Source organism: Nilaparvata lugens, chromosome 1, assembly GCF_014356525.2.
Source record: "Nilaparvata lugens isolate BPH chromosome 1, ASM1435652v1, whole genome shotgun sequence".
Classification (NCBI taxonomy): Eukaryota; Metazoa; Arthropoda; class Insecta; order Hemiptera; family Delphacidae; genus Nilaparvata; species Nilaparvata lugens.
The window spans coordinates 40,434,494-40,451,465 of record NC_052504.1 but is presented as its reverse complement, the minus strand read 5'-3'; the positions used below and the strand labels follow the sequence as shown (position 1 = coordinate 40,451,465).

Sequence of the window (16,972 nt, the reverse complement as noted above, 5' to 3'; positions counted from 1 at the left end):
ATGTTGTTTTCAATGAAGAATAATGATTTTTTCAAATTAAATAATATTAGTGCTCAAAAATGTTAGCTTGATAAAGTTTTTTGCAATTTTTAGTTTGCTTGCCTGCTTGATAAGATCCCCTCCTGTTCACCCGGGAACTCAAACTTCCAGAATTTGTATATTTGACACATTTCATTTTCCAAGGTGACTGCCAGTTTCTAGGTTATCTTTTGACCTTCCGAGTAAACTCTTTTATAAGTTTGTGAATAAATTTTTGTAAAGGGATAGTATACTATATTTTTAAATCACACACTTACTTCATTATAATGGCATCTCTAGGAAAGAAATTGTTTGACCAATTAAAAAGTAAGGAATTTCGTACTTATTTGATGAGGTAAGTTGGGTTTCAAACTTGCAGTTTCTACGGGATAGTGTTTGGGTTTGCCTTATGTTTTATATAAAATCAATTTTTCATTATCTCTATTTTCGAGTGGAAATATTTTTAGCATATGCTATCATTTTAAGCTTACATTTATATAATTTCTGCTATTTCATCTATAAAACTGCAATGAATCTTGAAGATTTTCATTAAGACTTGATCAAATGACTTGCATATTAACATAAGTTCATTTTAGGTTTATTATTAGATATAGTAAATAAAGTATCTCAGGCTACGCCAACTAATTGATGAATCAATAATTATCAAGTTATTAAACAAAAATCCAAAGTTAAAAGTTTTAAACCATCATGAAGACTTCTGCTACTACAAAATATTGACCACAGTGTGACCAGCTCTGTTGAGTGGCTAGCCGCTATGGCTTAGTATAAAATGAGCGCTGCTATTTAGAGATTGTCAGTTTGGTGAATAGTTAGGCTACCGTACCGGGTTAGCAAATAATATTTGAGTATAGTGGCTCTTATATAATTTTAATACCTTCTGCTTCATCCATTACCCACATTTGTGGGATCGATGGCGTCATAGAGTTCGATTTCAATATACACAATAACACAAAAACTATTCAGATGGCAGATAAAACAGTGACCACTTTTTTAAAAAAGTTCAGATCATCACTCATAAATTCATTTACGCTATAATATGATTTATCACAAAGCAACTTCCTGGCGGTGTGAAGGGAATCCCCTTCATGGCTTCCATGTCATTAGCATTCGTTGCCTTGGCAACTCTTTAGTCAAAAAGTTTGTTATCTTGTTCCACGATTAGTGATTATAATGTTCAAGTTTTGTTAAAGTAAAGTTCAATACAACAGTACAATTTTTCATTTTATTTTTATCATTCTCAGTTGTTTATATTGGTGGCAGCGGTGGGATGAATGGTGCTGTTCTCTGTTGAGAAATGGTAATGGAATCGTCAAACATGATACAATTCTGTGGACAGGAGGCCAAAGTGAACCATTGGAGTGGAGGGTGGCAGTCCCTTCCTCTCTGAGAAAGATAGTTATGAGACTTTGTCACGAGACTCCTTGGGCTGGACATCCCGGCATTGAAAGAACCCTCCTTGGGGTTAAACAACAATACTACTGGCCTGGAATGGCAAGAGAGGTTGAACAATATGTAAGACAATGCCACAATTGTAGCCTACTATACGTAAAACTCCCTGTGCCTTGAAAGTGCCCTTAGAAAAAGCCTATGAACCAACTCATCCCATGGAATTAGTGTCAATGGATGTGGTTGGTCCCCTGCCAACAAGCACTCATGGTAATCGTTATTATGTGAGTTTCATAGACCACTTTACCAGGTTTGCAAAAGCCTTTCCACTACCAGACCAAACTCCTGAATCAATTGCCAGAGCCTTGGTTACACAAATCATATCCAGACATGGTGTACCAACCCAACTGATGACAGACCAAGGCAAAAACTTCTTGTCAAATCTATTTGTGGAAGTATGTAACCAGCTAAGAATAGCAAAAATCCAAACCACTGCATACCACCCAGAAGGCAATGGGAGAATAGAGAGGTTACATTGCACCCTCAATGAGAGCATGGCTCACTTTGTTCAACGGGATGGTAGTGACTGGGACAACTGGCTGCCTTATGCTCTGACGGCTTATAATTCAGTTCCTCGTTCTTCAACAGGGTATTCCCCATTCTTTCTATGTCGGGGTCATGAAATGGTGTTACCTGCCAATCAACCCATACTTCAAGACCTGAAGCGTTGTTCAGTAGGAGAGCATTTGAAGACATTGAAAATGAGACTGGGTGAGGCTTATCAACAAGCTGTCAAGAATTCTTCGGAAGCAGCAGATAAACTGCTTATAGCCGCTAATAAAGGCAGAAAACCAAGAGTATTTAAAGCTGGAGATGCAGTTTATCTGCATAATTCCGCAGTAAAGCCTGGAGAATCGGGTAAATTCCATCTCCCTTGGGTGGGACCATTTTAAGTGAGTAAGAAGATGTCCCCAGTGAACTATATGGTGATCTTGCCCGATGGTCGCCAGATCAACGTTCACGTAAACCGCTTGAAACCTTGCCTCAAATCCAAGGATGAGGAGAGACCAAGTTCCAGTGACGTTGCTGAATAAGTTGTTTATGAACAGGAGGAGGAAGACAACCTGTAGCAGGAAGTACCAGAGTCGGAGGAGGATGACCCATCTTATGTGACCGGGGGTAGGGATCAAACCATCACAAGAACCTCGCCATATAATTTGAGACGAAGGAACAATTATAGTTCTTTTTTAAACGGTGGGGGAGTGTGAAGGGAATCCCCTTCATGGCTTCCATCTCATTAGCATTCGTTGCCTTGGCAACTATTCAGACAAAAAGTTTGTTATCTTGTTTTCCGATCAGTGATTAATGTTCAAATTGAATGAAAAAGACTAAGAAATTGTCAAAAAACCACTGATTCATTGATAATTAGAAAGACCATTTTCGGTTATTACACCATTGTAACACCATTACACTGAGTTTATCAGAGATTGGCAATGGTGTAATAACCGAAACCGGTCTTTCTAATTATCAATAAATCAGTGGTTTTTTGACAATTTCTTAGTCTTTTTCATTCAATATGAATAATTACCACAATATCAACTTCTCAACTACACAAAAAGTGAAAAATTAATGTTCAAGTTTTGTTAAAGTAAAGTTCAATGCAACAGTATAATTTTTCATTTTATTTTTATCATTCTCAGTTGTTTATAACACCAGGAGGCAGCTTGTTGAAGAATTTCATTGCAGAAACTCTATAGCTGGCCTGTGAACGGTGGAGGCGTCTCCTGGGGACATCCAGCAGCTCGGGGTGCCTGGTGTTGTGGTTGTGAACGTCACTTCGGGCCGCCAGAGTATGCTGTATCCTCTTGACATACACCAAGCACAGGAGGATGTAATGGCTGAAGACCATCAGCACACCAAGGATTGCAGTGGGCAAGATGATCGCTGTCTGTTATAATTCTTATAGCCCTCTTTTGCAGTCTCAGCACATCAGCAGCCCCCGCTGAATGACCCCACAGAAGCAAGCCATAGATAATGTGGCAATGGAAGAGCGCCTGATACATCATTAGGAGACATAATAAGGTACTCCTCAGTCACCAGGCCCAAAAATCATCTTGGTCATCTTGAGCAGCAGAAAGCAAATGCGGGAGAGTCGACTGGTTACCTGCTGTATATGACTGTTCCAGCTGAGTTTGCTGTCCAAGAAAAACCCCAGCAGCTTCACTGGATTCTGAGGGTCACGCAGTTCCCTCACGTGACAAGCAGCAGATGATCCTTTGGGTCTTGTCCTCATTCAGCTGGAATCGATTAGCCAGGAACCATGAAGTGGCAGATCGAAGATGCTCCGCAGATGCCTCCAAAACCCGCTCAAGCTCAGCACCCGATGACAGTAGAGATGCATCATCCGCAAACATCAGAGAGGAACCGTTGTCATCGAGGTCATTTATCATGACAAGGAACAGTGTAGGCCCCAGCACCGATCCCTGAGGAACACCAAAAGTCACCGGAAGTGTCCGGGAGTCTACACCACTGAGGGAGACAAGCTGAGTCCTTCCAGAAAGGTAAGAGCCCAAGATGGAAAGGGCAGAGTCTCTTAGACCATAAAAGCTCAGTTTTCTAAGAAGAATGCCATGGTCCACGCAGTCAAAGGCTCGGCTCAGATCACCAAGAGCAAGAGACTCACCATCCTCAAAGGCCGCGTCAATCCGCTCAGCTACATGGTCAACTGCACACACTGTCGATCTCTTAACTCGATGCTAAATTGCATGTTAGAGAACAGGTCATTCTCCTCAAAGAAAGCCTCCAGCTGTGGCTTGATCACCGCCTCGATCACATTGCCAAAGACAGGGGTAATGGAGATGGACCTGAAACTACGAAGGCTCTCACTATCACCCTTCCGGGACAGTCCTTGAAGTTTTCAAGAAATCAGGAAATTTTCCAGACCTCAAGCACTCGTTGACAGATGCAGAGAGAGGAACTGCAATGGCATCCACAACCTCACGAAGCATGTTCACAGACATGCCAAACACATCTGGGCTTTTAGACGGCTCATCTACTAGCTGTACACCCTGTTGCCTACATTTGCAGTAGCAAAAGTTTTCGGGGTGGTTTGCAGCATTCAAGTTTGGATTTTTGTTTGATAATAATATACAAACTCTTGTTCTGTTAGTAAGTTTCCTATTAACTTAAAAATAGATTTGATTCTATATGAGTTTTCAACAGCCGTGTCAGCTATGGTATTGTAGGCCTACACACTAATGACTGCAGAAAAATTATGTTCTTACAAAAGAAGGATTTTCGCATCATGACTGGATTTCGTTGGCTTGAAGATTTTGAACATTGTACACCGATCTTTAGAAAACTTGAAATCATAAGTGCCAATATTTGTTCAGCCCCTTTTGCTGATTAGAAAAGACTGCCATATCTTCCAGCAGAGAGGTCGGAAAACACTAAAAGACGGGATGATATTACCACTTTCACTTCCTATCAAATGTACCTCGTGCTAGAATGTCGAGGTCCCTCAGCAGCTTCCCTCTTATTGCTTTAAAGATCTTCAACAAGTTGCCAGTATATTTCCGTGGGCAGAACCTGTGCTGGTCATGGATAGAAAGATCTAAATTTATTACTGAATGTACCTAAAAGAAGAAATCAATCAGTATTTTTTTATTTCAAATTTTATAGTTACCTACGGTAGGATTTGGGAATTCATTACTTTGTCAAGTTGAGCTCGAATTTTTAATTTTTTAAAAGTTGTTTACAGAATTGAATTTCAATTATTACTATAGCAGCGTCACAAGTTGGTTTGCGTCAGAAATGACTCATTTGAAAAGTTAATCACGGATAAAATAATCTGTTTCACAGTATAAAAAATAACATGCTAATGGCGATCTTCTCTGTGCCTACATTGATTCAGTTAACATGCTAATGGCAATTCTCCCTGTGCCTACACTGATTGTTCTTTTTTGGTTTGTCTCTACTACGGTATGCATCATATCAATCTTATATTTTGTTCTTGAAATTACGTAAAGGCCTCACCATTTGAAAAAAATATAATATGCAGCCAATACATGGGAATTCGCCTAAGAGAGAGATGAAATCCAAACAAATCCATCGAGACTTGTGCTGTGGGATACACACTTACTGAAATCACACGTCTCTATAGCGAGGTTCACGTTATAATATAAGTATTATATAATTCAATTTTAAGTATTATAAGTATCAATTCCTGACCCCAACAACTCTTGCATCCCCGGCAACTGCATCCATCCACCTTAACCTTGGTCTACCAGGAGGTCTTCCAACTTCCATGTTGTAAGCCATTATCTTTTTTGGTGGAAATGACTCATCAGCTCTTACAAGATGGCCTGCCCACCTGAGCCTACCTACTCGGATAAGAGCCAGCGCATCTGTGTGACCATATATATGTTGTACTGATCACAATTCTTTCTTTTGCACCACACTCCTCCAAAAATTCTGCGTAGAATCTTTCTTTCAAAAATATGCTGATCAAGTTCTCATCTGATCTTGTTAGAGTCAAAGTCTCACTGGCGTAGGTAAGCACTGGCAAAAATTAGTGTCTGGTAGATCATTATTTTTGTTTTGCGGCTGAGTTTATTTGATCTGAGATGTTTGGCCAAACCAAAGTATGCCCTATTTGCCAATAGGATTCGCTGCTTGACCTCATAATTATGTGGTATCGTTTTTATAGTTGACCAAGGATCCGAGATATACAAATTCGTCTATCAAATTGTGTTCATCATTGCTAGAAATCATCTGCAGTTTAATATTTTTTTTGCAATGAAAGCTTAATTTATTATCATTAATTATTATGTTTTTAAAGAAACTAAAACATTCAAAAATGAATCATTTGCCTCAATATTTATAGATTTCTAAGTAATTTTTTTTTATTTCGGATGTTGTTCATAGGAGCTTTTTGCTTCTGCGTGGTAATGGGGAGTGCGAGGGTTATTGGATGAGATGATCAAATATCCATGCCTACCGGCGGGATTGGAACCCACGATCAGGTAGCGCTAGCAACTAGCAATGCCTTGAGCTCAAAGCACACAGGAGGTGCGCTGCGACTCAAAAATTAAAAATCATCTGGTTGGATACTTAGCATCTAAGTAAATTAGGATCCGCATTATATAAGTAAATTATATTAGAAGCGCGCCGGCCTTCGTTAATGCAAATGTTAATTTACAAAGCATAGGATGGCGCACCTAATGTGTGCCTTGTGCTTTAGTTGTCTCGGCTTTCATGGCCGGCTGACCGATATTTAAAGTATATCTGCACCAATTTTAAGTGAGTCCTATTTAATTCCATTTGAAGCATATACTTTGACATTATGGTTTAGTTTTAAATAAAATAACGAAATAATTTTTGTCAAATTATTTCCAGTACTCACTTCTGGGGACCAGTTGCGAATTGGGGAATTCCACTTGCGGCGATTGCAGACACCCAGAAGAGCCCAGAATTTATCAGTGGGAAAATGACATTGGGTGAGCTCGATCCTCATGTATTATTACTATGTAATAGTAATATTTATATTTCCAAGAAAATGAAAACATACCGACAATTTGTGCAAGTGCAAAAACAAGTTATAATAATAATAATTCATACTATCTATACTATAATAAAGGAAAGAACTGGCTTATACACGTACGGGATAGGAAAATGATGTTTGACGCATCATCACGTCTGAACTACTGGACTAATTAACTTGAAATTTTGCATATAGATTCTTAATTAACCGAGGATGGTTCTCTGCCTATTTTCAATTCTTCAAGATTTCATTACGTCAAGGTTTGAGTTTCTCAAGTTTTCAATCTGTCATGCTTCCAGTTATTGTATGGAAACAGATGAACATTTCTTGTAAAAGGGAAATTAGAAGATAATTATGATTGGGGATCCTATTCGAATAAGAATAACTGATTTTCTGTCGCATGAAAATTTTGGTCCTCCTTCTTGGAACTGCCATTTTGAATCCAACTTTATTTTTTTAAATTGGAGTGTGGTCATATTATGCATGATTTCGATACAGAATTTCAAGAGAAAATGAATGGTGTAAACCCCACATCGATATCTCAAACCGTTCAAATGTTGCAAAGATATTTTGCATATAGATTCTTAATTAACCGAGGATATTTATAGGCCTATTTTAAATTCATCAAGATTTCATTACGTCAAGTTTTAAAATAGACCCTTGCGAAGCACGGGTTACCCGCTAGTAAGGGAATAAATAGAAAACACTCATTCTTCACCAACAGGCCACAAAGCCTTATCTTGCCATCCATGACATTGTGGCATAGACAATATTTTATGTTAAAGAGTTATCAGCTCCTGCTGAGGACAACATTTTAACCAGTGTGGAAGAGAAACATACAACATAATTTGTATTTTCAATCTACTGATAGAGCTGCGCAGGTTAAAACTAGGCTATTCTGTAAGAATGGTTGTGCTGATTATAGGATAACAGATTTTCAATGTGACCTGCAAGCACAGTAGTAGCTCACTCACAGGCTGGAATGTTTTGTAGGGGACTTGATCCCCTCAATTTCTGGCCAACCTAAAAAACAGTCCAGTCTGTTACTGTGAGAGCTGCTACTGTGCTTGCAGGACAAATTGAAAAATTCGAAAATTTGTTTGATAATAATAATAACAACTAGTGACCCCCTGGGATGAAGAACTCGCTCGAGAACTTTACTGTTGTATTGTATTTGTTTGATAATAATAATAACTAAAGTGGGAGAGAAATTACTTTTAACACGGCTCTTTCTCGAAGACCGAGAAGTCCGATGCTCTATCCTCCACTAAAAAAATCAATGTAGTCTAATGTCGGAGGAAATAAAGAAACTAAAATCTAAATTTTGATAATACTAAATGTATGATAGAACCTCCGTCCAAATGCAAAAAAAATAGAATCCAACCTAAATGATGGGAAATGCTCTGAAAATGGTCGAAATAAAACGTACAGTGAGGTTTTGAAGACAGCAACCAAAAATATAGCTGAGGGAAATAAAGATAGGAAAGGGAGAGTTCTGCTACTGACGTCCAGTCATGGACGTGATTGCAGTGATCTCCTTGATAAAAGATTGAAAAATAAATTTGATGTCCAATGTTTTTTCAAGCCAAGTGCATCAATTAATGCAGTTGTAGAGTCAGCTAGGGAACAAACTAAAGACTTTGATGAAAATGACTATCTAATTGTACTGGGTGGCTCAAATAATATAAATGAACCTAACTTGAATCATCTTCCTCAAGTAACAGAAAAAATCAAGGAAATTGTGCCACTCAGCAAAAAAACAAACTTAATAATAAGTACTATTCCTAATAGGTTTGATAGGCCAGAGTTGAATGAAGCAATCAATTCGACAAACAAATCAATCCATAATACAATCAACAGCCTAAAAAATAAGAATTCTAAACAACTGGGGATTTGTTTTCTAAATGAAAGGCTGAAAAGACATAACTTCACTAATCATGGGTTGCATCTAATCGATCTGGCAAAGTAATATTTTGTAATAGATTGGCAGAGCTGATTGAAAGCCGTTTGCAATCCTCTGGTTTAAAAACAGTCAAAAAAACAAATAACGATTTTTTAGTAAATTGGCTCAAAACAGGGAAAGGGAAATAGCTACAAATGCTAGAGATAGAGTAGCACAAGATGGTAAGGTTTTTAGTATTTATCATCAAAATATTCAGTATCTTCGCAACAAAATTGACAGATTAGAAGTATTTCTTAAACAGGAGGATCCTGACATTGTTATTTTCACAGAGCATGGCTTAAAAATAAAGGAAATAAATCAAGTTAGGATTCCAGGCTATTCACTGAGATCAGAATTTTGTAGAATAGCTCATAGAAGTGGTGGTGTATGTATATTCACTAGCAATGCTAAACATACCCAAACTTATGAACTGGATTTTGTTAAGAGATTTTCTGTTGAGATGGATTTAGAGGTGACGGGACTAAGGTTAAAAATTGATGATCGATTTGAGGTAGCAGTGTTAGGTATCTATAGGTCACCAAATGGAGACTGGCAAAAATTTTGTGAGCTGCTCCACACACTTTTGGAAATTACAACCGCTCGTTTCACAAATGTTATAGTAGTAGGAGATTTCAATACCGATTTTGCCAGGCAGGATAAAATGACAGAGGATATTAGAGATATTATTAATATGAATAATTTAGAAATTAAGGTCCACGAATATACAAGAGTAACTCGAACTTCACAGACAATTATTGATAATATCCTCACAAATATAGAAGGTTGTAATGTCAGGTTAGGTAGCTCAGATCTATCAGATCATAACTATCAAATTTTAGATGTTAAGTTGCAGGGCCAGAATCCAAGCAGAAAAAAAACTTTTGTGAAAGAAATTCAGCAATATGAGCTAGGAAATATAAATTGTTTGAAGCAGGAACTGCTTCAAGAAAATTGGAGTAGTGTTTATAACAGTTGTAACCTAAATTACAAATATAAGCAATTCATTGATACTCTAAGATTTCACATTAGTGTATGCTGTCCAATAAAAAAAGTCAAAGTGAAAAGTAAATTAAACAAAGTAGATGAATGGATAACTGAAGATATTCTTACTCAAAGAAATATTGTTAGGGAAGCCTATGAGGAATTTAAATTAGTGAGGGATGTTCCGAGTGAAGTCAAATACAAATGTCTAAAGAAAAACTATGCAAAAGAAGTGAGGAAAGCTAAGTGTAAGAAAACAGCTGAAATATTAACAACTAGTACCAATTTTAACTCTGCTGTTTGGGAGGTAATTAATAGAAATAGGAGAGCAGCTCAAAAAGATACAGTTACTAATGTCCCTAGGATAATCGATGAACATGGAAATTATATGGATGATAGTATAGACATTTGTAACTTTTTCAATAAGTATTATCAACAGGTTGCATATAATCTCCAAAAGTCACTGAACACTAATACTTATAATACAACTACATTAAATGCTGAGCCAATTGAAAAGGTATTTAAATTTCATCCATTATCAAGAGATGAGTTGTCAAGAATAATAAAAAATTTGAATAACAAAAAAACAGTAGGATTGGATGGGGTCTCAAGCAAAATTTTAAAAGAATGTGAAAATGAATTACTGGACCCTTTATTGCATCTCCTTAATACTTCACTAGAGCAGGGTATTTTCCCTGATGATCTGAAACAAGGAAAAATTTGCCAATTTTCAAGAGCGGTGATTCTGAAAGAGTTGAAAATTATAGACCCATTAGTATTCTAAATGTAATAAGTAAAATTTTTGAAAGAGTAGTTTTAAATAGGCTATTGATGCACCTGGAAGAAATTAATTTCATATGTGATGAACAGCATGGGTTCCAGAAAGGGAAATCTACTAAGACTGCAATAGTATCCTTGTTGAAAGACTAATAGATATAATAGATTCAGGTGAGAAGGCAGCCGCAATATTTCTTGATTTATCCAAAGCTTTTGATTGTGTGAACCATAGAATATTATTGGAAATACTAAAAACTGTAGGTGTGAATGGTATAGAACTAAAATGGTTTGAATCATATCTCATAGGTAGAAACCAGTGTGTTGAGCTTACCAAGGTGGATGGGAATGAAATAGTAAAAATTAAATCTCAAAAACTGGAGGTCCAGGCTGGAGTACCTCAAGGCTCAATTTTGGGTCCCTTACTGTTTCTGTTGTATGTGAACCAATTACCAAAAGAGTTAAAAGATCACAGAGCTCTGTTGTTTGCTGATGACACATCGCTTATCTTTAACAATTATTTATTAGATAGTCTAGAAATAAATGCTTTTACTGGAGTACAGTCAATTGTCCAATTCTTGAAGCAAAGGCAATTAACAATAAATAGTAAGAAATGTCAATTCCTACAATTCAAAAGTAAATATAATTCAGTAGAGGATAGAGAAATAAATGTGTTTGTAGAGGAAAATGAATTAGACCAAGAAGAGAAAGTAGCATTCTTGGGAATTTTATTGGACAGGAAATTAACATGGCATCCTTACATTGAGAGGATATGTAATAAGATATCATCTGGGGTATTTGTCCTGCGGCAGCTTGCTAGGCTGAATGATAAAAAACTACTGTTAACTGCTTACCATGGACTTATACTATCTCATATTAGGTATGCTATTTTAGTATGGGGTAATTCATCTCAACAAAATATGGACAGGGTGTTTAAGATTCAAAAGAAGGCACTCAGATGTATAGAGAAAGTGAATAGGTTAGACTCTTGTAGGCCTTTATTTAAAAAGCTTGGTCTATTAACTGTGCCATCTTTGTATGTATATGAAGTTGTAATGCATGTGAAAACGAGTGGTGTGATCCAGAATTCAGATGTTCATGAGTATAATACGCGAAACAGAGCAGATTATCATATAATGGGTCACAATAGTAGGTTATTTGAACAAAAACCAGATTATATTGGTAGGAAATTTTATAACAAGCTACCTCAAATCTTGAAAAGTAATGATGATTTGAAGATTTTCAAAAAACAAATTAAAAAATATTTAGTTGATAGAGCTTTTTATAGTGTACAAGAATTCCTTCAAACCTAAACTAGGTTGAACTACTTAGTGTTAGAATTATTATGTAATAACATGACTTGTCTTATACTCCATGACTGGAGTCTTTAGGACGTAATCTTAAAAAAAAAAAAAAAAAAAAAAAAAAAAAAAAAAACTAATCACTCTCACTACCTAGCAGCATTCTCCTTCTTTTGTGTCTGTGTGAGAGAGCTTTGCAACGCAACGCACCAACACTCCCCTTCCAGCTATTGCTGGCAATGTTCCAAGTCATATACTGGTCAGCAGGTATAATATTGTTTTCATCACAAGAGCATGAAGCAAAATGACACGGCGCATCCAGTTGTATGCAGGATGTCTGTCTGTGTCTACAAACTGTGGAGGGAGAAATGAGTTTCTCCTCTTCATGTTAAAAGTAATATATCTCAGACTTTAGTGACCCCCTGGGATGAAGAACTCTCTCAAGAACTTACTGTTGTATTGTATTCTTTGATACCCGCAACTTTCAATTATGCAAAGTTGGTGAAAATTATGAAAACAGCAAAATATTTCTTTCACAAGTACAGGGTGAGTCATATTGAACTTTCTGGTTTTGGAAGGGCGTTGCACGAAGAAAGGAAGGAGCAGAAGGGTGGGGATGGTGTCATTAGACGCGCCATGACATGCAGTTTTAGTGTGAGCAATGACTTGTACGGGATAACATCGTGCGTTCATAGTTGAAGAGTTTATTAAAAATGGTGGCTCCGTGATAACAACACGGCGTGCGTTCTGTTTGAATTTTACTATTGGTCGACGTGATCCACACTGTCACTCGAGGGCTGTGGAGTGGTCGTTCGTGTAGGTTTCGTGGGTTATTCTCAGCCCAGTATCGAAAATTCTGTTTGTTAACAGTTCCGACTAGGTGAAATGTGCCTCATCACTGAAGATCAAAGCAGCAGTGCGGGGGATCTGCTGAATGTCGCGGATCACGTCGACTAATAGCAAAATTTAAACGGAACGCACGCTGTGTTGTGATCACGGAGCCGCCATTTTTAATAAACTATTCAGCTACGAACGCACGATGTTTTCCCGACCAAGCCATTGCTCACACTAGAACTGCATGTCATGGCGCGTCTAATGACACCATCCTCACCCTGCTGCTCCTTCCCTTCTTCGTGCAACGACCTTTCAAAACCGGAAAGTTCAAGATGACAGGAGATTTCATTGAGGATCCTATTTGGAATGAAAAATTACTCTGTTGCATCAACATTTTTGTCCCTCATATGAATCCAAACTCATTTTTTTTAATAAAAAGGTGGTCATGTAATACATGATTTCGATACAGAGTTACAAGAAAAAATAAATGGTGGAAACCAAGGTATTCTGGGTACATTGCTGAAAACCGTACATTGATATCTCATCCCGTATCAGTTTATTGATGTACAAGTTATATCAGCTGGAATCATGTGTCAGCGCATGAAGCGCAAGATGTACAAGTTGTACCAACTGAAATCATGTGTCAGCGCATGAAGCACAAGATGTAGAAGTTGTACCAGCTGAAATCATGTGTCAGCGCATGAAGCGCAAGATGTACAAGTTGTACCAGCTGAAATCATGTGTCAGCGCATGAAGCACAAGATGTAGAAGTTGTACCAGCTGAAATCATGTGTCAGCGCATGAATGTCTGTTTGTGTAAGGCGGGCTACACACTGGTGTCGTAGACATCATGTCTACGACAAATCTCATGTCCGAGGCATGTCGCATATGAAACCAACCTGTTTTGTAAAATCAGAGCTTACTCACTGCTTGCGACTGATGTTCGAGGCATCGCCAGTGTATCGGACAGGTGTGGCATGGAACCGGTTAGCCGGTTCCATGCGACACATATCGCGCGAGACATCACTCTGAGCATGCGCTCCAGCCACTGTCTACTGCCAGCACTGAGCACTGTTTGTCACTGCTCATGCTCAGTCTGTAATACAGCTTTGTAATAACCGAAAATTAAGAGACATGCGACAAGCGACAGAGACATGCAAAAGACATGCATGTCTCATGAAATTTGATAAGACACGACACGCGTCTTAAGACGCGTGTCTTGCGACACCAGTGTGTAGCCCGTCTAATAGCTACCAAATAATAGCCTCAACTGAATGAATGAATGAATGGAAAAACTGTTGTAATTGCATGCAATGAATTCTTCAGCTGACTAAATGATTAATCAAAACAAATTGTTTTCTTTTGCACTTTCAATGTTATCTGTTATATCCTCAAACAGGACGAAGGAGTGAGGAGTTAATTTTGTTGTCCAACGAACTTGACCTGTAAAAAGGTTTGAAGAATATGTGATCAAAATTTTAAGCTGATTGATCAATTCTTTCTAAAGTTATTGTAGAACATACAGAAGGACAACGACTTTGGCCTTCAGTAAGTCAAAAGTGAGAACTTGCTAACACTCGTCAATTATAGGTACAATTATTATTTTTATATTTCGCTACCTACTGTGTTTTTGGTAATGTATGTTTTGGTGAGAAAATATTTTTGTTGATAGTGGTTTGATGATAATTTTGAACTTTGCAGCTCTATGCATCTACTCTGCGATGTTCATGCGATTTGCGCTGCGGGTGCAACCTCGCAACATGCTGCTCTTCGCCTGCCATCTGACCAATGAGTGTGCTCAACTCACACAAGGAGCACGATTCATCAACTACAACTATTTGAGTGACAACAGCCTGTCCAAAACCGAACAGAAGAAGTAGAAAGACGTCTCTGATTATTTCCTCCAGTTGGTTCAAATTATTGTACAGTAGCTTGTTTTTTTGGTACGGTAGCTAAAATTTAAATAATTAATAGACAGTTGTTTTAAGAGCCAAGCTCTCTGCATGTTGAATGGATTATATTTAAGCATTTTTTTTCAACTCACTTGAGTATAATTTACAAATCGTTGAGTACAAAATCTTTGAATAAGTATTAACTTCACTGTCTGAATATCAGTATGTATCCAGTGTAAATAATACACTAAAAATGTACATATAATAAATGATGTAAATAAACTGCACAATATTTATTATATCTATCTAATGTACACTTTAAACAAAATTATTTTCCAAACATTCTGAAGAATATATATCGATAATGATTAATACTGATTATTATTGTTGGAATGCTAATGATTTAGTTACTGTTTATACATCAGGTAGAACATTGTTTTTTATGAGGTGTTAGGGAAGATGAAATGAGAGTTTTCCGTTACCCTTTTTTATACTTTTGCTGAAAGGATTCATGATTTTGTAGCGACTGTCGAGCATTCATTTTATCATATTAAGCTTTCTATTATTTGCAAATAAAACGGGTTAACATTATTTTTTGAAATAATGTGTTGGAACGACGGATTTTTGATCATTTTATGTCCTAAATTATTGGAGGTTTTTCATTTGAAATTATTAGTTCCTATACTGTAAACCTCTCTTTCCCTGATACAAACTCTTTGTTAGCACATAAACTATTTAAATTTAAAGCAGGAATTTACTTGAAGGTCTATGCTTTCCAACATACAGTTTATTGATTCATAAGCTGGAAAATATTAAGGATGTTTATAAGTTTGATTTTCAAGAAAACATTCCAGTAACAAACAGTTCAACTGTATTATTTGTATATTTTGACTTATTTTAACTCCAATAATTTAATTCGAAACATGAAAAATCGTTGCTAGTATATATTTGAAATATATGAACTATTTTTTTAGCCCGAACCAACTTTGGCATAGAATTTTTAACATTGTTACATTAACATTGTTAATAAAATAATATTCCGGGAATATTAAAAAGTATTGAAGGAATACTATAGTAAAGTAGCTTCCAAAGGAAAAACTTTCAAACAAGTTTTTATATGTGAGAAAACAATTCACTTTGAATTAGATGAGAGAATTCATTACGGCATTGTTAATATTGTTCGTGATCCTGGAATCATAACTTTTTGATTTGATTATTTTCAATCCCCAACCGTTTTTATTTGATAATGCTAGATGACGTTTTGTTGGATAATTTTTCAAGTTTTTATATTCTTAGTTTTTCTAAGCTGATGAAGTGATCCAATCCATTCCAATAATTTTCTAATGGAAATTGTTACAAAATTGTAAATACTTGTTTATTTTATACATTGATACATACAATATCATTCTCAACTATGAATGATATTATTTTGTAGAAAAATATATGATATTTATTTTATTCATTTATAAGATGGAAATTTGGATTATATGGAGTCTTCAGAATATAATTCTATACATTAATTAGATAAAATACTAAAGATACAGAATTTCTATTATTTTTTCAAGAGTTGAGAAAATGCAATATTCAGCTTCATTTGTGATGAGGAAAATGTGATAATGTATTGTGGGGGGGGGGTTGGTTTAGTGGAATAAATCGAGATAATAAAGGTAGCTGAAAAAAGACTTATTATGAGAACCAAATTAATGACAATCTGATTGAATGATAATAGCGATATTATTAATTATAGAATCAAACGAAATGACGCCATCAATGCTAGAATAAATTAGGACCGTATTCACAGTCCACTCAAAATGTAATACCTACATTTTAAATACGTTTCATTGTCTGTCTATCACTGATGAAGTTCCTATCTATAAATCAAATTTGTCAAATACATGATTGTATTATAATAATGACAACTCATTTGTTATATTAATACCTTATAACTTCTTCCATAGAAACAGTACCTGTGATTTTAGATATTTTTTTGAAAAATAAAAATATTTTTGTCATGATAACTGTTCTTATTTTCCCATCGAACACTTCTCAGCTTTAAAAATTCCCTTCCCAACATTAGGCTATTATAATATATAGTATTACTAGTAGTTCTGTGAACAGTAGACCTCACGCAGTATTCTCATCCACAAGCAATAGACTGGCTTCTCCACACATCTGTGTAATCACTTGTCAGCTGATTCATGATGAATAATTCTATAGTCTGATTTTTACTTTCCTTGCCCTATTACCATAGGTAAGGAAAGTATTGCTTTCCGAAAAAAAA

At 36.4% G+C, this 16,972-nt stretch overlaps 1 protein-coding gene across 1 annotated transcript; it reads left to right on the top strand.

Annotated features, from left to right (window-relative positions):
* Positions 1-116: 116 nt before the first annotated feature.
* Positions 117-16,707, top strand: LOC111059933 (mitochondrial pyruvate carrier 1). Its single transcript, XM_022347560.2, has 3 exons — positions 117-373; positions 6,823-6,923; positions 14,501-16,707. Exons 1-3 carry the CDS (start codon positions 306-308, stop codon positions 14,677-14,679), a joined length of 348 nt encoding a protein of 115 aa, XP_022203252.1. The 5' UTR covers positions 117-305; the 3' UTR covers positions 14,680-16,707.
* Positions 16,708-16,972: the final 265 nt, after the last annotated feature.

Coding starts and splice junctions, on each gene's coding strand:
- LOC111059933 (XM_022347560.2), top strand. CDS start 306: ATGGCATCTCTAGGAAAGAAATTGTTTGACCAATTAAAAAGTAAGGAA. Junction 374..6,822: donor TTTCGTACTTATTTGATGAG/GTAAGTTGGGTT, acceptor AATTATTTCCAG/TACTCACTTCTGGGGACCAG. Junction 6,924..14,500: donor CAGTGGGAAAATGACATTGG/GTGAGCTCGATC, acceptor TGAACTTTGCAG/CTCTATGCATCTACTCTGCG.